The sequence below is a fragment of the Alternaria novae-zelandiae genome (genome assembly GCF_023758075.1).
Source record: "Alternaria novae-zelandiae strain BMP 2774 chromosome Unknown scaffold_22, whole genome shotgun sequence".
NCBI lineage: Eukaryota > Fungi > Ascomycota > Dothideomycetes > Pleosporales > Pleosporaceae > Alternaria > Alternaria novae-zelandiae.
In genome coordinates this window covers 57,070-79,659 of record NW_026056982.1, presented here as the reverse complement: position 1 = coordinate 79,659, position 22,590 = coordinate 57,070, and the positions used below count along the sequence as shown (strand labels likewise).

At 53.5% G+C, this 22,590-nt stretch overlaps 1 protein-coding gene across 1 annotated transcript; it reads left to right on the top strand.

Annotated features, from left to right (window-relative positions):
• Positions 1–208: 208 nt before the first annotated feature.
• J4E88_009012 (NRPS) lies at positions 209–22,103 on the top strand (the record flags this gene model as incomplete). Its single annotated transcript, XM_049402619.1, has 6 exons — positions 209–686; positions 782–4,506; positions 4,559–7,765; positions 7,813–12,082; positions 12,138–16,289; positions 16,339–22,103. The coding sequence occupies 6 exons, from the start codon at positions 209–211 to the stop codon at positions 22,101–22,103; spliced, it is 21,597 nt and encodes a 7,198-aa protein (XP_049251474.1).
• Positions 22,104–22,590: the final 487 nt, after the last annotated feature.

Genomic DNA, 22,590 nt, shown 5'->3' with positions numbered 1-22,590 from the left:
AAATTAATCACATTGTTGCTGACAATCAGATTCGTCAGACACACTCTACCTGATCTTTGTAAGTGTACCCTCCATGCAAGCAAAACGCGTACCGCGCGATTAGCACAGAACCCTTCACATGGCCCATGCCCTCATGTAGCATCACATTGACCCCTCAACACAATCATTTGCTCACACAGTGTCTAACAGGAACGACACACGACCCAACATGTCATCAACAGTCGTCACTAATGTCGAGGAGAGCCTCCAAGCTATCTGGGCTCATGTCCTCAATTTGCCCCATGTTCCTCTCGACCAATCCTTTCTTTCGATTGGAGGAGACTCCATTTCTGCCATGCAGGTCGTGGGCCAATGTCGGAAGGAAGGCATGAGTCTTGGCGTCCAAGAGGTGTTGCGCAGCAAGTCCATCACCCAGTTGTCGGCTGCTGTCAAAGAAGTCGGCAACTCAGCCTATGACCACCAGGAATTCTTCGATGAGGACTTCGAGCTGTCTCCCATTCAATCACTCTTCTTCAAGCGTCCAAACACAAATGGCCATTTCAACCAATCTTTCTATCTCCGGGTGTCACGTAAGACCGACGCCGGCGATTTTCAGTCTGCGGTGGAACAGCTCGTAACACGTCACTCTATGCTGCGAGCACGGTTCACGCATTCACCTGAGCATGGCTGGCAACAGCGTCTTACAAGTAAGTCTAACAGCTAGTGCCCCAACCTACATGGCCTTGTGTACTACTGCTGCTCCGTAGGCGAGTTGCTTGCACATTGCTGACTTCCAGTGCAGACGATATCAGTGGCTCCTACCGATTTCGTCATCTTGACGTAACATCACAAGCTCAAATCGACACTCAGATCGCCGACTCGCAGCAATGTTTTGATCACGTCTCTGGCCCGCTGTTCGCTGCCGACTTCTTCGATTTTGGTGACGAGCAGTATGCATTCCTCACCGGTCACCATTTAGTTGTTGACCTGGTCACGTGGAGGTTATTGCTCGAAGAGCTTGAAGAGATCTTGAAAGGTGGGCAGTTGCTTGCCCCTGCTCTTCCGTTCCAGAAATGGGCGGAGCTGCAACGTGACCACGCTGAGTCGCTCGAGCTTGATGACGTCCTTCCTGCTGTTGATGTTCCTCCCATGGACTTCACGTACTGGGGCATTCAGCATCAAGACAACACCTACGGCAATGCTAGTCATGCCAGCTTTGAACTCGACAAGGAGCTTAGTGCCGCCTTCCTGACCAACTGCCATACTGCTTACAAGACCGAGCCAGTCGAGGTCTTGCTTGCATCGTTAATCCAGTCTTGGTCACATGTCTTTACCGACCGACCTGTGCCTGCCATCTTCAACGAAGGGCACGGGCGTGAACCCTGGGACTCGGACATTGACATCACCCGCACTGTTGGGTGGTTCACCGCGCTATCTCCAATCCTTGTATCGCCATCACGCAATCCTACAGATACAGTCCGCAAGATCAAGGACTTCAAACGACGAATCCCTGGTAATGGCCGGCCGTATTTTGCTAGGCGTTGTCTCACTGAAGAAGGTCGTGATACTTTCGAAACTCACTGGCCCATGGAGATCTTGTTCAACTATCTCGGCCAATATCAGCAACTCGAGAGAGCGGACGCTCTTCTCCAGCCATCCGGCACCATGGCCGGAGAGACAGGCAAGGCTGGCGGCACGTCTGACTTTGGTCACGAAACCTGCAGGTGGGGTCTCTTTGAGATCTCCGCTTTCGTCTTCAAAGGTCATCTCAAGGTCGCGTTCACGTTCAACCGGCACATGAAGCACCAGTCACTCATTCAGCAATGGGTATCGGAATGCCAGTCAACCATCTCGCAGATGATCCGAGGTCTTACCATCCTCGACCCGAAGCCAACACTCAGCGACTTTCCGCTACTGTCATTGACGGACGAGAGCTTCTCAGCCATGATCGATAGCCTCTCAGCCATTGGCATTCGGGACATCGACACTGAAGATGTGTATCCATGTTCAAGGATGCAGGAAGGCCTGCTGCTGTCACAAACCAAGGATGCCGGTTTCTACGCTGCCGCTACTCTTCACGAGGTTACCACGATCCACGGGGATATCTCTTGGGAGAAGGTCGCTGACGCTTGGCAACAAGTCGTCGATCGACACCCAGCTTTACGCACGATCTTCATCGAGAATGTCGGTGCGAAGGGTCTCTACAATCAAGTGGTTCTCAAACACATCGACGCCAACATCGTACACTTCGAGGCCTTGGATGAGACGGATGCTATCAAACTCATTGAGGAGCAGCGTTCCGTCACTTACAACCACGGTCGATGCCCAAACCACCGCTTCACCATCTGCACTACGGCCGACGGGAAGACTTACTGCTCCCTGGATATCAGCCATGCCATCATGGACGGTCACTCCATGAGTCTATTGGCTGAGGAACTCAGGAAAGCATGCGCAGGGCGAACCATTCTCGACGGTACTCCCTACAGCGCATACATAGCATGGCTTGCGAAACAACCTGAAGAGTCCAGCCTTGAGTTCTGGAAATCTTACCTCGGTGGTAGTGAGGTTTGCTCTTTCCCGACTCTTGACGACGGCCTAGGCCATACTGTAGCCAAAGAACTGGTCACCATCCGCCTCGATCTGACCAGTATAAGTTTGGCCGATCTGCAGCACTTTTGCAATACCAATGGCATTACGCTATCCAACGTCTTTCATACTGCATGGGCACTGACACTCAGCTGCTACATCGGAAGTAACGACGTCACGTTCGGCTACCTCACTTCCGCTCGTGATGCGGAGGAAGTTCATGGAGTGGAAAGTATCGTCGGACCGTTGATCAACACGCTCGTCTGCCGTGTGGATCTATCAGATGGTTCTCGTTGTCTCTTGGACATACTTCAGGACGTACAAAGAGACTATATGGAAGCTTTGCCTCATCGTCATATCGCTTTGGCCGACGTTCAGCACGTGCTCGAGCTCTCCGGCGCCAACCTTTTCAATACTGCGCTGTCCTACCGTCGCCTACCCCAGGAACAGAACTCTCCCAAAGAGGATGTCACTCTCCGCGAGGTTCGCCCGATCTACGATCCGACCGAGTACCCAGTTAGTGTCAATATCGAAGTTGGCGATGACACAGCAGCTGTGGATCTCGACTATTGGACAGACCATCTCACCGCCATACAGGCTCGGAATGTCGCCAACACTTTTGCGCGTGCCCTTGAGAACATTGTCTTCAACTCGAAACGGCGCATTTCATCCCTGGACCATCTCAGCCCGAGGCACCTGCAACAGTTACAGGACTGGAATGTCATGCCGGCCACGATCAACGAGTGTGTACACAACATATTCGCCCGATGGGCTGATTGTCAACCAGAGGCACAGGCGATCTGTGCTCACGACGGAGAGTTTACATACGACCAGCTGAAGACCGCCACAGATCGCTTGTCGCATCATCTCGTCAAGCTTGGAGTTGGACCTGAGGTGTTCGTGCCGACTTGTTTCGACAAGAGTGCCTTTGCAATTATTGCTATGCTCTCTGTTCTCAAGGCAGGCGGTGCTGCTGTCCCACTCGATGCAGCGCATCCTGCCCCAGCGCTCCAAACCCGTCTCGAAGATGCTGGTGCCCAAGTGGTACTGACCACTGCTTCGCGTGCATCCAAGTTCGACCGTCTCGTAGCCAATGTCATCATAGTAGATGATGCACTTCTACAGAGTCTGCCTCTTGTCGGTGGTCCTGCCTGCCCTAGCGTGCAGCCCCACAACCCGGTATTCGTCATCTTCACCAGTGGTAGTACCGGGCGACCCAAGGGTGTTGTACTTGAGCATTCGGCAATAGCCACCAGCGCGGAGGCCCACGGCTCCAAGTTCGGCATCAACCGGGACTCGCGCATGCTTCAGTTCGCTTCATACACGTTTGACAACTCACTAGAAGAGATGTTCACTACTCTTCAGCGAGGTGGCTGCGTATGCGTACCCTCTGAAGCCGATCGTGTCAACGATCTCCCTGGTGCCATCGCTAGGCTGAGAGCGAACAAGATGGATCTAACACCTACGGTGGCGGCACTTCTCACGCCTGCACAGGTCCCTTCAATCAAAAGCCTTTGTCTTGGTGCGGAGCCTCTTACCAGGGCGCTCATCGACCTCTGGAGTCAACATGTCCACCTTGTTGGAATGTACGGACCTAGCGAAGCATCCATCAACTCGGCGTTCAAAGATTTCAGTGATGGCCGCGGCGAAGCTACCAATATTGGCAAGGCAATCGGCTGCGTTGGATGGGTCGTCGACGCCGAGAACCGTGACCGCCTGATGCCTATTGGTTGCAAGGGAGAGTTGATCCTCGAAGGACCAATCCTCAGCCGCGGTTACCTCAATGACGCTGAGAAGACAAAGGCGGCATTCCTCATGGATCCTGAATGGGCTCGTGTCATGGGCCCCACGGGACGTAGGTTCTACTGCACCGGCGATCTCGTGCAATACACCTCCGACGGTGACATGATCTATCTGGGCAGAAAAGACTCTCAAGTCAAGGTACGCGTCTGATCACATATCATTCTGAAGCTCATCAACTAACTTTACATAGCTGCATGGCCAACGTATTGAGTTGGGGGAGATCGAGCACCACCTCAAGCTGAACCTACCGGCTGGCGCAAAGTCGGCTGTCGAGCTAGTCAAGTTCAACGACAGCAACAAGACAAAAGCGCTCGTAGCCTTCATGTGCCTCTCTGAAGATGAGGCTCCAGCTGCCATCAGCGAGATGGGCGAGTCGGCACGCGTAGTGGCCAAGCAGGTTGAAATCGCGCTCGCCAATGCGCTCCCTGTTTATTATGTCCCTTCCATGTTCATGCCAGTCACCCGCATGCCCATGACGACGTCTGGCAAACTTGACCGGAAGGTGCTACGCGCCTTGGCGGCAGCCCTTCCTGAATCACACATGACTCCTTTCCGCTTAGCAGGCAAGAGCGGCCGCGCACCTGCTGGGAAAGCTGAGGTCGCGTTGGCGCGTCTCTGGGCTTCGGTGCTGAAGCTTGACGCGAGCGCTGTGGGCGCAGAAGACTCCTTCTTCCGCCTTGGTGGGGACTCCATCAGCGCCATGAAGCTCGTCACTGCGGCGAGAAAGGATGGCGTTATGCTCAACGTCGCCAATGTGTTCGCGCAGCCTAAGCTGCTAGACATGGCCGCTACTGCGGTGATGCTATCTTCCGATGATGCCGCAAAGCCGGAAGCAGATACCTTGCCTATGGAGCTGCTCCCGCAGTCTTCCCGTCAGGCTATCGTGGCACTGGCTGCAGCTGAGTGCGGTGTCTTCCCCGATTCCATCGAAGACATATACCCATGCAGCAAGCTCCAAGAAGGTCTTGTAATGCTCACCAACAAGGATCCAGGAACGTACGTCGTGCAGCCCATCTACCGCCTGCCAGCCGACATCGACCTGGCGCGCTTCAAAGAGGCTTGGAAGGCCGTCATTGCCAGCGAGGCCACTTTGCGCACGCGCATCGTCTACTCAGAGGAGCATGGCTTCCTGCAGGTAGTGTTACGCGAAGAGATTGAGTGGCAGTCTCTCCCCGCCATCCAAGATATCAACGAGACCACCAGGCAGCTTCCCGCCAAGAACGGCGCACCTCTAACAACTTTCACCCTCGTTGGTGAGAAGACTGACTCGGTCTTCTTTGTATGGACTGCCCACCACGCCGTTTACGATGGTTGGAGCTGGACAGCATTGTTCCGCAAAGTCGAAGCACACTACCGCAACGAAACCCAAAACATCGCCCTCACTGTGCCTTACTCGCGCTTCGTGAAGTACATTACGAGTTTGGAACAGAAGCAGTCCGATGCGTTCTGGCTTTCGCAACTTGACAACGTAACGGCGTCACAATTCCCCCAGTTGCCATCCCCAGATCACCGCGTGGAAGCCAATGGCCAATTGCTGCACTCTGTACAGCTCAAACGCAACCCAGGCCTCGAGGTCACCGTCCCTTCCATGATCCGCGCAGCATGGGGCATTCTCCTTGCCACCTACTCCGGATTAGATGACGTCATTTGGGGTGAAACCAACAGTGGTCGCGAGGCTTCCGTTCCTGGCATAGAGTCCATCATTGGCCCCACTATTACGACTGCACCCGTCCGGCTGCGGCTCAACCGCACTTCCACAGTTCACGAGTATCTCAAAGAGACCCAGAAACAGTCTTCGCTTTCGCTGCCATATCAGTTCGCGGGTCTACAACACATCAGCAAACTCAGTTCCGAGACAGCCATAGCCTGTGACTTCCAGAGCTTTCTGGGTATCGAGTCAGGAGACGACTTCGACGCCGAGAGCCCTCTGTGGAACATGATCAGTGCCAACACTATCGGAACTGACTTTTTCAGCTATGCGTTCGTCTTCAACTGCAAGGTCAGTTCGACTGGCGTTCTGGTAGAAGCGTTGTTCGATGATCGCGTTGTCGAAAAGTGGCTCGCTCAGCGCATGGTGCAGCAATTTGACTTCATCCTCACGCAGTTGAATGGTGCTGACAACATCACGCGAACGTTGGATGACCTGGATCTAGTCAATCCTGCTGACCGTGATCTGATCGGCTCTTGGAATCGCGAGCCAGTGCCATCAATCCGTAGATGCATTCACAGTGTTATCGAAGAGGACCAGGTTGCGACTCGTCCCACCGCTGCTGCTCTCAATGCCTGGGATACTGGTGTCATGACTTACCGCGAGCTCGACGACCGATCTTCTGCTCTCGCGCACTGGTTGATGCGACTTGGGGTTAAGCCAAATCAATTCGTCCCGCTCTGCTTCGACAAGTCAGGTTGGACCATCGTCGCCATGCTGGCTGTACTCAAATCTGGAGCAGCATTTGTTCCCTTGGACTTCGAGGCACCTATTCTCCGCCTTCGTGAAATTGTCTCAGACATTGGCGCCGACCTGGTCCTTTGCGCGCCACAGTATGAAGGGCTTTGCCAGTCTATCCCGTCCAGCACCCTGGTTGTAGATCGGCAAGCAACTGAGACTCCTCATGATAGTCTACAGCGTCTTCCTTCAGTACACAGTGACTCTCCAGCATACGCCTTCTACACTTCTGGGTCGACCGGCAAACCCAAGGGGGCTCTAGTGAACCACAACCACTGGGTCACCAGTTCTACTGCATTCGTGGCTGGCTGGAAGATCTCTAATACGTCTAGAGTACTCCAATTCGCTTCGTACACATTCGATGCTTGCTTAATTGAGATACTCAGCACTCTCATGCAGGGCGGTACTATCTGCGTACCAGACCAGGCTACCCGAACGAACGATCTTGTTGGTGTCATGAACCAGTTCAATGTCAACTGGGCTGCTCTCACACCCTCGGTCGTGCGTATGATGTCGCCATCGCAAGTCCCTATGTTAGAGACTCTGTTCCTTGTTGGCGAAGCAATGTCGCAGCAAGACCTGATCACTTGGGCGGACAAGGTCACACTCGGCAATGGTTACGGACCAACTGAATGCTCTGCTGTCGCAACTACCAGTATCATGACATCTCACATGAAGCCCAACAATCTTGGCAAGGCTGTCACAGCACGAGGCTGGATCGTCTCAAGGAACAACCACAACGTACTTGCACCAGTTGGCGCCATAGGAGAGCTTTTGTTGGAGGGAAGTGCAGTTGGAGCCGGATATCTCAACAATCCCGAAAAGACAGCCCAGTCTTTCGTTGGGCATGTCAAGTGGTCTCCAGGTCTACTGAGCAATGACTCCTCAGCGTCCCTGCGCATCTACAAGACTGGTGACTTGGTCAAATACAACGAGGATGGTACAATGCTGGTAAGTCATTTTCATCACTCTAGCTCGACCCATACTAACTGCAATAGTATCTCGGTCGCAAAGACTTTCAAACCAAGGTGCGCGGCCAACGATTAGAGCTATCTGAAGTCGAGCACAAATTATTGGACGATCACAACGTGCAAACCGCTCTGGCTTCGGTGCCTAGGACTGGACCTTGTGCGAAGCGACTTGTCGCAATTGTGTCCCTCCAGAACATGGGCACGACTACGATGAGCACGGGGAACGGATTGAAGGTGTTGCCGCAAGAAAGTGCCTCGCTGAACATTGCTTCCATTCGGGACAGTCTATGCGAGCGCTTGCCCGCGTACATGATACCCTCCTTGTGGGTCGCTGTCGAGCGCTTCCCGTTGATGCCTTCCGGGAAATTGGATCGAAGACGCGCGATTCAGTGGCTGGAGGATATGGACCAGCCTACCTATCGTCTGATCTCGGCCATTGGATCGGACGACACCGAACCCAACGACGGCAATGCGTTGGAGAAGAAGCTGCAAGCTATTTTCGCCAAGGTTCTGAACCTTTCCGTCGCTGATATCCGTCTCAACCAGTCTTTCCTACATCTTGGCGGTGATTCAATTGCCGCTATGCAAGTCTCATCGCAGTGTCGTGCGCAGGGCTTTCCCATCAGCGTACAGGATATCATTCGTGCCAAATCCATCTCGGCCATGGCCTCAACAGCCAATGTTTCCGAGAAGTCACAAGTTGTATCGGAAGCCGTAGACTACGATTTGCCCTTCGATCTTTCGCCAATTCAAAAGGTTTTCTTCGACACCGTTGGCGATGCGCACAACCACTTCAATCAGACGGAGCTTTTCCGCCTCTCACGGAATGTCGAGACCCCAGAGCTTCGGGCGGCAGTGACCACTCTAGTCAAAACTCATCCAATGCTTCGCGGACGCTTTGCCAAGAACGAAGCAGGAGCTTGGAAGCAGCGAGTCGAAAAAGATGCACCAACGTCATTTAGACTTCGTCGCCACAACGTGCAAGCAGGAGACGATGCCAATCTACGACCCATAATCGATGACAGCCAGGCAACCTTGGACGTTTCCAACGGCCCGACCTTTGCTATCGAGCTCTTTGACATCGATCAAACTTTCTCTCAGGCCATAGCACTCGTCGCTCATCATCTTGTCATCGACGTGGTGTCATGGGGAATCATCCTCGAAGATCTGCAGGGTCTCCTTCACGGCCTTCAGCCAGCACCTCAGAGCTTACCCTATCACCTGTGGCTGCAACAGCAGACCATTCAGGCCAAGCAAGAGAACGCCAGGAGTGTCTTTCCGGCTGGGGATATTGCACCGGGAGATTTCGACTACTGGGGCATGGAAGGCCGTCCCAATCTCAGTGGAGACGTAGTGGAAGAGGATGTACAGCTGTCGACTCGAGACACCATGCTCCTCCTTGGTGCACAGGACGCTCTGGCTACCGAAATCCTTGACATTCTCATTGCTGCTCTATTTGAGTCGTTCCGCAAGGTTTTCCCTGACAGGTCCACCATCACGATACACAATGAGGGCCACGGTCGTGAACCCTTCAATAGCCGCCAAGATCTCTCGCGCACAGTGGGCTGGTTTTCCACAGTGACGCCTATCCATCTTCCTCTCCCACTGGATGAAGCCACAGACATGATCAGCACTATCCGATGGGTCAGAGACTTCAGAAACCGTACGCCAGACAAAGGGCGGCCTTACTTCGCCTACCGGAATCTCACAGAGGAAGGCCAGACTCGATATGCCAGCCACTGGCCTGCAGAAGCTGTCTTTAACTATCTTGGCAGGCTTCAAACACAAGACGGCAAGGAGGGACTGTTCACTTCGCTCGATGAGGTCGACTCTCGCGAAGTTGGAGCAGATGTTCCCCGCCTAGGGCTTTTTGACATCACGGCAGCAGTTTCTCAGGGCGCTATCAAGCTCTCCTTTGGATGGAATCGCAACATGCGACGACAGAACGAGATCCGTGCGTGGGTTGCAAAGTGTCGCCAGACCCTCGTCGATGCCGTAGAACAGCTTCTCGAAGTTCGACAGGAGCGTAACATTAGCAACTTCAAGCATCTTCCACTTCTTTACAACGGTACATCCAGGCTCTCAGCGGTTCTGCCCGCCGGTATCAACCTCACGGATGTAGAAGATATATACCCGGCGTCTCCAATGCAGCAGGGCCTTCTTCACACGCAATCACGCAATCCCGAGCTCTACACGTATCACACCGTGGCACAAGTACAGTCCACGGATGGCAAGCCAATGGATCCACGCCGTCTTACCGAAGCATGGCAAGTCGTAGTGCACCGACATCAAGCCTTGCGAACTATCTTCATCGATAGCCTTGCAAAGGACGGGTCGAAAGATCAGGTCGTGGTCAAGGAGAAAGCCGGAAGAGTTCAACTCCTCGCCGACTGCGAGGACGATCAGGTTGCCAAGCTTCTGCGAGATCAATCGCCCATTGACTGCCGCGAGGCTGTGCCACCTCATCGCATGAGCATTTGCAAAACAAAGACTGGCAAAGTATGGATTAAGCTCGAGCTCAGTCATGCGATCAATGACGGCACCTCGGTATCCAATCTACTTACTGATCTTGCTCGTGCGTACGCACGAAAGCTGACACGGGCTGATGCCGGACCACTCTATTCCGACTACATTGCACACATGCTCTCCAAATCCAGCGATGCTGATTTGTCATACTGGAAGACGCATCTTGCCGGGATGGAGCCCTGCTTCTTTCCCACCCTCAACGATGGTATCCCAAGCTCTCCAGAGTCAGGATCAGTTGACATAGACCTCGGTAGCACTGCCCGTGTTCAGGCGTTTTGCAAGCACAATGGTGTGACTCTTTCGAACGTGCTCCAGCTTACGTGGGCTCTCACTCTCCATTACTATGTAGGCACGTCTGATGTCTCCTTCGGCCTAATCGCTTCTGGTCGAGACATTCCGGTCACCAACATCGAGGAGGCCGTGGGCTGCTTCGTCAATATGGTCATCTCACGCATATCGTTTTCAGATGACACGACCATTGCCCAGCTCCTCGAGGCTCTCCAAACAGGCTCTACTGAGGCTCTTTCGCATCAGGGCTGTTCTCTTGCCGACATACAGCATGCCCTTCAACTACCTTCATTGTTCAACACGGCTTTCACCTTCCAAAGGCGCGGTCTGTCAAGCGATCCAGAGGAGACGGCTCTCACCTACGAAGATATGGAAGCGGAAGATGCCGGCGAATACATTGTCACAGTCAATGCAGATGTTACCGACGACAACATCACTGTCGACTTTGGCTATTCGAAAGACAGGATTCTCCCCTCTCAAGCACAGAACATGGCCGATACTTTCAGCAAGATTCTGGACAGCGTTGTTGAAAGCAGTGCTTCGGAGCTCACTGTTGGCAAGCTGGACGTGTTCACGGATAGTAGTCTCCGACAAATTACCGAATGGAACCCACAACTTCCGCCACCTATCCGCCGATGCGTGCACGACGTCATTCATGATCAGGCACTGACGAGACCACGAACAACGAAGGCAGTGGAAGGATGGGACGGGTCATTCACTTACCAAGACTTTGACAAGATCACCGATCAGCTTGCAGTCCATCTACAGGCTATCGGTGTGACCACTGAGACTTTCGTGCCAATTATGTTCGAGAAGTCATCATACGCTATCGTCAGCATGATTGCAATCATGAAGGCTGGTGGAGCGTACGTTCCGCTAGACCCGAAGCATCCGCAAACCAGACTTCGAGAGCTTATCGAAGACGTTGGCGCCCCGGTGGTGTTGTGCTCGCGCGGATACCACGACAAAGCAAGCGAGGTCGCAAAGACAGCCGTCATCGTCGACCAGCGATCCATCAAGAAGCTCGGAATCCCAGTGACCAGCAAGCCACGTTCTACGGCAACTCCCGACAACGCAGCGTACTGCTTGTTCACCTCAGGTACTACCGGCAAGCCGAAGGGGACAATCATTCCTCATCAAGCATTTTGTACTAGTGCAGCTGCTTTCACGCGTCGCATGAACATCAATGCAACCTCTCGCACCTTCCAGTTTGCTTCATACACATTCGACGCGAGCTGTATCGAGATCCTTTCAGCCTTGACCGTGGGCGCCACGGTATGCGTGCCAACAGATGACGATCGCATGAACAACGCAGCTGGCGCCATCCGCAAGTTGAGAGTCAATTGGTCACTCTTGACCCCGTCAGTCCTTGGAACTATCGAGCCAGAGCGCGTTCCTGGGTTGAAGACGCTTGTTTCTGGAGGCGAGGCGCTTCCCGGACCCATCCTCAAGAAATGGGGCAACAGCACTTGCTTCATCAACGGTATGCATACAGATCTTGTATTCCCCCCGTGCGGCTTCGTACTGACAACGAATAGCTTACGGCCCTACCGAGTGCTCAGTCGTAGCTGCTACTGCATACAAATCCACACTGGATCACAAGCTCATTGTTTCGGAGCCAGGCACCATCGGTACCGGAAGCGGATGTCGACTGTGGATCGTACACCCACGAAACCATGACAAACTCATGCCTATCGGTAGCGTCGGCGAACTCGTCATTGAAGGCCCCACCGTGGCCCGTGGGTATCTGAATGATGAAGTCAAGACCGCGAAGGCTTTCATCGTTGATCCTGTCTGGGCGAAAACTATCTCTTCCGGCAGCCAAATCTCTGGAACAGCCCGCATGTACAAGACAGGTGACCTTGTCCGCTACAACACAGATGGGTCGGTGAACTACATCGGTCGTAAGGACACCCAGATCAAGCTCAACGGTCAGAGAATTGAGCTGGGTGAAATTGAGTTTCACGTAGGAAAGAACTTTCCCGAGAACGTACAGTCCGCAGTGGAACTAGTCGCACCTTCCAATCGCAGCTCTGCGAAGGCTTTGGCAGTATTCTTTGCTGTTACTCAGGGTCAAGCCGGAGACGAAGCGCAAAACGTCCAGCCGCCCTCGACCGACCTACCCGCCTCCGACGAACTACTCCTTCCACTCAGCGACGAGCTTCGAGACATGTGCAAAGACACCGAGAATGGGCTCGCCGGCTCTTTGCCCTCGTACATGATACCTTCGATCTTCGTCCCTGTCACAAAGTTGCCCTGGACTTCGGCGGGCAAGCTAGACCGCAATCGTCTCCGCAGCTTAGTACAAAACCTCAGTCGGGAGACAATGGCTTTGTACCGACTCACAAGCATGGCGAACAAGAAGCAGCCCACGACCGAGGCAGAGAAGAAGATCCACAAAGCGGTGTGCTCCGTCTTGAGTTTACCACCTTCTGCAGTAGGCATCGACGACAGTTTTGTCCGCCTGGGTGGCGACTCCATCTCGTCCATGCGTCTTGTTGCGATGGCTCATACCGAACAGCTAGAGCTGTCATTCATCGACATCTTCAAGAATCCGAAGCTCTCCGAGTTAGCCAAGATTGGTACCCGTTCTAACACACTCAATCAGCCGCAGAAGGCAGTGCAGCCTTTTGACCTGCTGCCAGCTTCGTCTCCTAGAGCTGAAGTACTGGACGAAGCTGTCCAGCAATGTCGAGTTCCGAAGGAAAACATCCAGGACGCCTATCCGACGAGTCCACTTCAGGATGCGCTTCTCACGCTCTCTATCAAGCAAGCTGGAGCTTATGTCGCGCAGCACGTGTTGGCGCTACCGAAAACTTTGGACATGACGAAGTTCAAGGCGGCCTGGGACACAGCCATTCAGGAGATTGACATCCTTCGTACTCGCATCATTCAGCTACCATCCGGTATGTTTGTGCAAGCTGTCATGAAGAAAGATCCTGTTTTCTGGAAAGAAGAGACCTCGCTCATGAGTGCCGAAGGCGAAGCGATGACCATTCCTTCGGATCTCGGTGGCAAACTTGCAGCCTACTCACTGGTTACTACGACATCAGGGGAGCGGTACTTTGTATGGACACTGCATCATGCCTTGTACGATGGCTGGAGCATCTACCTGATGCTTCAGCGAGTGCAGCAGATATACTCGAGCGGCACATCCACCATCCCTCAGACACCCTACTCCAAATTCGTGGGGTACATCTCTGGCACCGATGCCTCTGCTTCGAATCTTTACTGGAAGAACAGCCTGATGGGTCTCAACGCCTTCCAGTTCCCTCAGCCACCCCATGCCACCTCAAACGCAACATCCGACGGACAGATGTTCCAACACACCGTGAAGCTTGCACCTCGCAAGAATACAGACGTCACACCAGCCAATGTCATACGAGCTGCTTGGGCTTTGCTGCTTGCTGCCTACACCGGAAGTGATGATGTGGTGTTTGGTGAGACTCTTGCTGGGCGAGACATCGCCGTCGCGGGGATTACGGACGTGTGTGGTCCTACATTGACCACCGTGCCGTCCAGGGTCAAAATTGATCGCGGCGCTAGTGTTAGCGACTTGCTCAAGATGATAGCGACGAATGTCACCGACCGTATCCCATACCAACACCATGGCATTTCTGCTATCAAAGCACTCGGCGACGACATGGCAGCCGCATGCGACTTTCAGAACCTCTTGGTTGTTCAAACGGAGAACGAGGAGCTCGCTGAATCTATGTGGACCGTTCACGAGAACGAAGATCAGGGCAATTTCTTCACATACCCACTCGTGGTTGAGTGCAAGATGGGATCGACCAAGATCGATGTCTTGGCTCACTTCGATGCAAATGTCATCTCGCTCTGGCATGTTCAGCGCCTTCTATACCAGTTTGAGTCGGTGCTGAACCAACTCCAATCAGCTACTCATGTTCGTCATGCAGCTGTTTTCAGTGAACAAGACAAGCAGCTCGTGCAAAAGTGGAACGCGTATGAGCCTGATCTCATCGATGACACTGTGCCCTCGCTCTTTTTCCAGAAGGCTGCATCTCAGCCCGCTGCCACAGCCGTGACCGCTTTCGATGGCGAACTCACCTACGCTGAGCTTGGCGCGCTTGCATCGCAACTGGCACAGCAGCTAGTGAAGCTTGGTGCTGGCCCTGAATCTCTGATCCCGATCTGTGTGGACAAGTCGCGATGGGCCATCGTAGCTATCATGGCTATTCTCATCTCTGGCGCAGGCTACGTGCCATTATCTTCATCAGACCCGCCTTCACGACATCTGCATATCGTTGAGGCATGCAAAGCTTCGATCGTCCTGTGCTCACCGCCGTATGCCCATCGTTTCACGGACATGGTCGATCACGTGTTTAACGTCAGTGAGACCGCCATTCGACGACTACCGACCTGCTCCGGACCGCTATCGCAGCGCGCTAAAGGCAACAATACCTGCTACGTTATCTTCACTTCAGGTAGCACAGGACAACCCAAGGGAGTGGTCGTAGAGCACAAGAGTATAACTTCCAGCTCGGCTGCGATATGTGAAGGGCTTCATGTCACGCCTACTTCTCGAGTGTTCCAGTTCTGCTCCTTCCTTTTCGACGTTTCCGTTGGCGAAACCCTCGCCGTCCTTCTTAGGGGCGCCACGATCTGTGTACCATCAGACGAACAGCGCACCACGGACCTCGCCGCTGCAGTGACTGATCTCAAAGCCAACTGGGCTTTCTTCACACCGTCAGTTGCCGGTACGCTGGAAGGACCAAGCGCTGTACCGACATTGGAGACTCTGGTAGCCGGTGGTGAGGCGATGACATCTGACGTGGTCGACAAATGGGCCAACGGGGTCAAACTACAGAACGGCTACGGTCCTACTGAGGGCACTGTGTTTGCTATCGTTAATGATCATGTCTCTGCACAACGAGACCCGTCGAACATTGGTCGCGCCCTAAAGAGCGGACGTGCTTGGCTTACTAACTCTGACAATCCTCACGAGCTTGCACCCATCGGCGCAACCGCAGAGCTTTGCCTCGAGGGACCATTACTCGCCCGAGGCTATCTCAACGATCCTGAACGTACTGCGGAAGCTTTCATCGAAGCCCCTGCTTTCTTGAAGATGTTCTCGACCCGTAGTACATCGCGTATCTACCGTACCGGCGACCTTGTCCAGTACACCGCTGATGGGTCTATCCACTACATCGGGCGAAGAGACAACCAAATCAAGCTCGCGGGTCAGCGAATCGAGCTTGATGAAATCGAGACAGTCTTGCAGGCGGACGACAACATCCATCAAGTGGTTGTACAGCTACCCAAGATTGGTCCCTGCACGAAGAAGCTCACGGTTGTCGTCAGTTTCCCCGGAACCGCCGCTACCAACGCTGGTTCAGACTGGCGCACGGTACTCTCCGACAAAGAAACGCTCTCGCGAATCAATCGCGCAAGGGAGAGATTGTCTGATCTCGTGCCATCATATATGGTACCTGCCATTTGGATCGCTGTTCCCCGTATCCCAGCCTTGGCTTCCACCAAGTTGGACAAGAAGCAAGTCGGGTCGTGGCTACAAGATCTGGATGAAGCCACGCATCAGCGCATCGTGAACGCAGAGCTTCCTGAAGTGGCCGACGGACCTGTTGATACCGCTCTGACAGTTCTTCGGGGCATCTGGGCGAAGGTATTGGACTGTCCTGTGGAAGACGTCAAGCCTTCCAAGTCCTGGCTATGTAAGTGATCCCCAGAGAGAATAGTGTCAAGTTTACTAACCACTTATAGCGCTTGGTGGCGATTCGATCTCTGCCATGAAGCTTCTCGCAAAGTGCAGAAGCGAGGGTATCAGCCTTACTCTGAACCAAGTGCTGCGTGCCAAGTCCCTGGCCCATCTGGCGGCCGACATCAAGGCTGTAGTCATCCTGGACCACGGAACAGAGACAAGCGACCAACCCTTTGCCCTCTCTCCCATTCAGCGCTTCTACTTCCAGAGCGGCAAGATCGAAAACGGCACACACTTCAACCAATCATCATCACTGCGCATCTCACGATACGTGGAGCCGGCTACTATTCAACGCGCTATGGATTCCATCGTCGCATGTCACTCGATGCTACGTGCTCGCTTCTCCAAGGACGATGCTGGGAAATGGCAGCAGCTTGTCATCTCGAAGATTTCCGGATCCTACGCATTCACGACACATGAGGTTTCAGCCGCTTCTGCTGCGACTGCCATCATTGCCGCTACCCAGAAAAGCCTCGACATTCGCGCCGGTCCTGTCTTTGCCGTGAATCTCTTCAGTCTCAAGGGCAAACAGATGCTTTTCATGGCTGCTCACCACCTTGTCGTAGATGTAGTGAGCTGGGGCGTGTTGCTTGGCGATCTGGAAGACTTACTCGCTCCTGGCCCAACTACAAAGCTTGCAAAGAGCCTACCTTTCCAGACCTGGAATGCGATGCAGAGCTCAAACGCCTCGCAAATCGATCGACAACGCGACGTGCAAACCCAGCCGCTCGCAGTTGAACCGACGAACTACGCCTTCTGGGGGATGGAGGCTCGATCGAACGTGTACGGTGATACTGAGAGGGATGAGTTCGTCATCGATAAGGAAATATCTGCGATGGCTTTCGAAAACCACCACGTGTACAGGACAGACCTCGTCGACATCCTCCTGGCGTCTATTGTCCACTCCTTCTCCCGCGTGTTTATCAACCGCAGGGCTCCCACCCTGTTCAACGAGTCTCACGGGCGAGAAGCATGGGACTCAAGTAATCTCGATCTTTCCCGAACCGTCGGATGGTTCACATCCATGTATCCGGTCACCATTCCCATCGGTGACGAAGAAGACGAGGTCATGCATACGCTCCGACAAGTCAAGGATACCCGACGCAAGATCACAAGTAATGGCCGACCTTACTTTGCTCATCGCTATCTCACAGAAGATGGGCAGCAACGCTTTGCCAATCATGCACCAATGGAAGTGCTGTTCAACTACCTTGGCCGACAAGAACAGTCTGGGTCTAGCGATTCACTCCTACAGCCGTTGCAGCTGGACGGCGATGACGAAGAGACATCCGACGTGGGTACCAAGACAACGCGTATGGCACTCTTCGAGATTTCGGCTTCAGTCTCGGAAGGCCAGATCCAACTCAGCTTCATGTACAATCGCTACTCCAAGAACCAGAAAGGCATTCGCAGGTGGATCGCCGAATGCCAACGCACACTGGAGGAGATCGCCACCGAACTGGCCAAGACCGATACCCCACAGCCAACGATGACCGACTTCCCACTACTACCATTGGAATCTTACAGTCGCCTCGATCGAGTCTTGAAGACCCTTCCCCATGCCGGTATCCATTCCTTTGATGAGGTGGAAGATATGTATCCTTGCTCGCCTATCCAAGACGGGATGATCTTGAGTCAGATCAAGGCCCCGGAATCGTACTGGTCGTCAACCACGTTCGAGGTCAAATCGAAGCGAGGCCCAGTCGATGCCAGTCAAGTCATCGATGGATGGAAGCAAGTTGTTGCCCGTCATCCAGCGTTGCGCACCGTCTTCATCGACAGTGTCTGCAAAGGAGGCGTCTTCGATCAGATTGTCGTCAAGGGCCCCGATTCTGGCATAGTCAAGTATACTTGCAAGGACAGCGAAGTGACCAAGATGCTAGAGTCCATCAAGCATGGCTCTCTCAACGGCAAGAAGAAACCTGTCCTTCCCCATCAGGCTGCTGTCGTCCAGACTCCTTCAGGCAAGATCTTTGTTAAGGTCATTGTCAACCATGCCGTCATCGACGGAGGGTCACTCGGCATTATCGGACAAGATCTCCAGGAAGCATACCAAGGGGAGCTATCTGAGGACGGACCGCTATACAGCGACTATATCAAGTACCTGCGTGGTCTCCCAGTTGATGATGCGGTACTGTACTGGAAGGCCAAGCTTCGCGGTGTCAGCCCATGCTATTTCCCGACTACGCCTCGTGACCCCAGTAAGCAGCGAGAGCTTCGATCTTTGGACATGCGCTTTACCCGATTTGACGAGATTCACGATCTTGCGGAGAGCAGCAACGTCACTTTCGCCAATATCCTTCTCGCAGCATGGGCTCTGGTGCTCCGCTCTTACACCAACTCCTCCGATGTGTGCTACGGATATCTCACGTCGGGAAGAAACGTACCAATCGACAATATCGAGAGCGCAGTTGGCGCGTTCATCAACATGTTGGTATCACGAGTTCAATTGAAACCGGCTTCTTCACTACTCCAGATCGTTGAGAAGGTGCAGTCCGACTTTGTCGACTCCATGCCACATCAACATTGCTCGCTCGCTCAATTCCAGCATGATCTTGGTCTTTCTGGAAAATCGCTCTTTAACACTGCCGTCTCGATTCAGAGGCGTGCGAACACAGACGAGCCCGCGGCAGATGACTCTGGTATTGAGTTTGAGCAGCTTGATGGCCACGATCCCAGCGAGTTCGCTATCACGGTCAACATCGATGCCACTCGCGATGATGAAGCCGTGCGCTTCACGTATTGGAGTGATGCAGTTACCGATTCCGAGGCGAAGAACGTTTCTGCTCTCATGGCAAAGGTCCTGGCCCAGGCGCTCAACAACGCACAGCAAACCATTTCAGACTTGGATAATCTCGTCAAGATCAAGCCGACACAGTCTTCACCCGGGCACCTTGCTTTACCCAAGCCGCGTCCTATTCTCAGAACCAGCTCGAGCATTTCCAGTGCCGGATCAACCTCACCACCTCGTACACCGAGGATCACATTCCCTGATCTGACACCAGCGGCGCCGCAGCCAGCTGAGACACCTGACTGGAGCAGCCTCATCCGATCCATCGTCAGCGAGATGGTACCCCAGATCGTCGAACAGATCGTAGCGCAGAACAAGCTGACAACCGAACCTACATCTGCGACAATCGATCAGATGACAAACCAAATGACGGGGATGCTCACGAGAAAGCATTCAATGTCACAACGCGGACGACCGAGTATCGATGGAGCGTCTATACACCCAGCCTCACCACGAGCAGCCTCTATACGTTCGCGCCGCATGAGCATTGCCAGTAATGCAGAGAACAGAATCCAGACCGCTGCTGACATGGTCGCCACTCTTGGTGTCATTGCCACCGAGACCTCTACCAAAGTCACACCCGACATTGTTGAGAAGAAGCTACTCAATCTGTGGGCTGAGCTTCTCGAGACGGTGGAGGACACCATCGAGCAAGAGGATAGTTTCTTCAATCTCGGGGGTGATAGCATCATGGCTATGCGCCTCGTCGGTGCCGCGAGGGAAGAGGGCCTTTCAATGACCGTGGCTGATGTGTTCAAGAACCCCACATTTGCCGACATGGCTCGTGTAGTACGTGTTGCGGGCGAGGTCATTGATGAAGTTATGTCCCGAGCTGGCGGCGGCTCAGTGGCAGGCAAGAGTGTCGGAGGCCAGTCTAGGTCTTACCAACGCGGCAGAGCCGCATCAATCTGGAGCGACTTCCAGGACAACATGTTCGATCCAAACGCCGACACCAAGAGCATAGCTCCCAGCGAGATGCCCGCCGAGTCGGAGCTGAGCCACAGAGATTCGACGATGTTGAAGAGGTTGCAAGGGCTCACCACCGGCCCAACGAAGCCAAATGCCTCGCGCAAAATCAGTTCAAGGCCGTTGGCGACGCATACTATTCAGGAAGGTGTTGAGAGCTCTCTCAACAGGTCGATTTCGATGCTTGGAGACCCCAATGTCGACAGTGTCATTTCGAAAGTGCAAGTATTCAAGGGAGGCATCTCGGACGTCTTCCCTGTCACAGACTTCCAATCACTCGCGATCACTGGTACTCTCATGGAGTCAAAATGGATGCTCAACTACTTCTACCTGGATGGAGATGGGCCTCTCGATCTTCGCAAGCTCAAGCAAGCTGCTTACCGTATGGTACAAGCCTTCGATATTCTTCGCACTGTATTCGTCCCCTATGGCGATCGCTTCCTTCAGGTCGTATTGCGGAAGCTTCAACCAGAGTTCATATACCATCAAACCGACGAAGATATCGACACCTTCACCAAGGATCTGCAACAGAAGGATCGCGAGGGCGGTCCACGACTCGGCGAAGCGTTCATCCAATTCGTGGTCGCGAAGCAAAAGCAGACAGGGCAATACCGTATCTTCATGCGACTTTCACACGCCCAATACGATGGAGTCTGCATGTCCAAGATTCTCAGTGCGCTCCAAGATGGATACAATGGCCTCCCAGTCTCATCTGCCCCAAGCTTCGGCAACTTTGTACGCGAAACTGCCAAGACCGTATCGGGAGCCCACGATCACTGGAGAGACATTCTTCGCGGCTCCAAGATGACAGAGATTGTCAACCGATTCGGCCCCAATTATCAGCGCTCAGCTGGCCAATCCATCACACTCGAAAAGAGAGTCAGTGCACCCAAACTCAAGGGCGTCAACATCACCAGCGCAACGGTGGCCAAGGCCGCTTGGGCTTCGACTCTCTCCCGTCTTGTGAGCAAGGCTGATATTGTCTTTGGTCACGTCATCTCGGGCCGTAATGGCGGTGTCGCCAATGTCGAGAACATCGTCGGCCCTTGCTTGAACATGGTGCCTGTTCGCATCGTGTACCGACCTGATTGGACTGTAATGGATCTTCTAAAGTACGTTCAAGACCAACAAATCGCGAACATGCCATTTGAGTCGCTCGGCTTCCGCGAGATCACCAGACACTGCACGGAATGGCCTGACTGGACAAACTTCTCCAGCGTTCTGCAACATGACCAGAACATTCAGGATGACCGGCCAACTATGCAGCTAGGCGGCATCGAGTACACCATCGGCGCCGTTGGCTCTCAGGAAGACTTCGCAGACTTTTCCATCCACACTACCTCCCGTGGCAACGAAATGGATGTCACGTTGACGTACGTCCCGAACAGCACGATTACCACAGAATTTGCACAGCACGCATTCGACATTCTTTGCGCCAATGTCATCGCTTTCTCGGAAGACCCGCACACTCTGCTTCCACTGTTTACAGAGGTCAGCTCCGGTAGCTCGACTACTGCCAACTCAGAGAAGATGCGCAAGCGGTCCGTGGAGAAGCAGCCGATGACTTTACCCACCGACACAGGCCTCTCAAATCACGAGACAAACACCCTCGCTACAACGCTGCGATCGGCTTGGGAGCAAATTCTACACGACGAGCGTGGCTCTCCTACACCTATTGATCTTGGCTCAGACTTCTTCCAGCTGGGCGGCGACATCATGGGCTTGGCACAAGTCGCATCCATCCTTGACCAAGACGGTTTGAGAGTCAGGGTTGAAGACTTGCTCGACAAGTCTGTGTTCGTGGATCAAGTCGGCATACTTGCTGTGGAGCGCAAGAAGCAGATTGAGCGAGAGGCGCAGAACCCTTGGGGCGAGAAGGGCAAGACAAAGGTTGAGGTGAAGGGAGTGAAGGAGAAGGAAAGGAGGGGTAGTGGTTTTGGTCAGTTGGCTAAGAGAATTGGATTGAAGAGGAAGGAGAGTTCGAAGTCAATTTTCCAGATGGGAGGGTGATTTGGTGGAGCTGAACTTTGATGTATTAGTATTACGGGTATCTAGGGGCGTACGGTGTTGACTGATTGGGTTCTTATTCAGCGTTCTTCTACAAATAGTTTGCTTTACGTCGCTTAGTAATATATGCATGCATAACACCTCGCCTTCTCAACCCTCGCCTGATTCGTGCAGAACTAGCTCATTGCCTCTGACGCTGCCCGTCATCGCTCAGCGAACGCTTCCTCTTCCTTTCGCGCGTCGTCATCGTAGCCCCACCCCATAGCTGCCCATGTCTCTTTTCCAAGTCAGCAAAATGTCGCCGAATCTCTTCGCAATGCTCTTTCGCAAGCTGTCTTTGTATATCTGCTTCATCAAAACTTGGAGCGATTTCAGGATGCGCATGTTCTGGATGTTTGTACCTGTCGCTACCGCATGCAGGACAGCAAAAGGCATCGGCTAGCCATGCGAATGCTTCGGTACCGCAAGTGCTGCATATCATGTAGTCGAT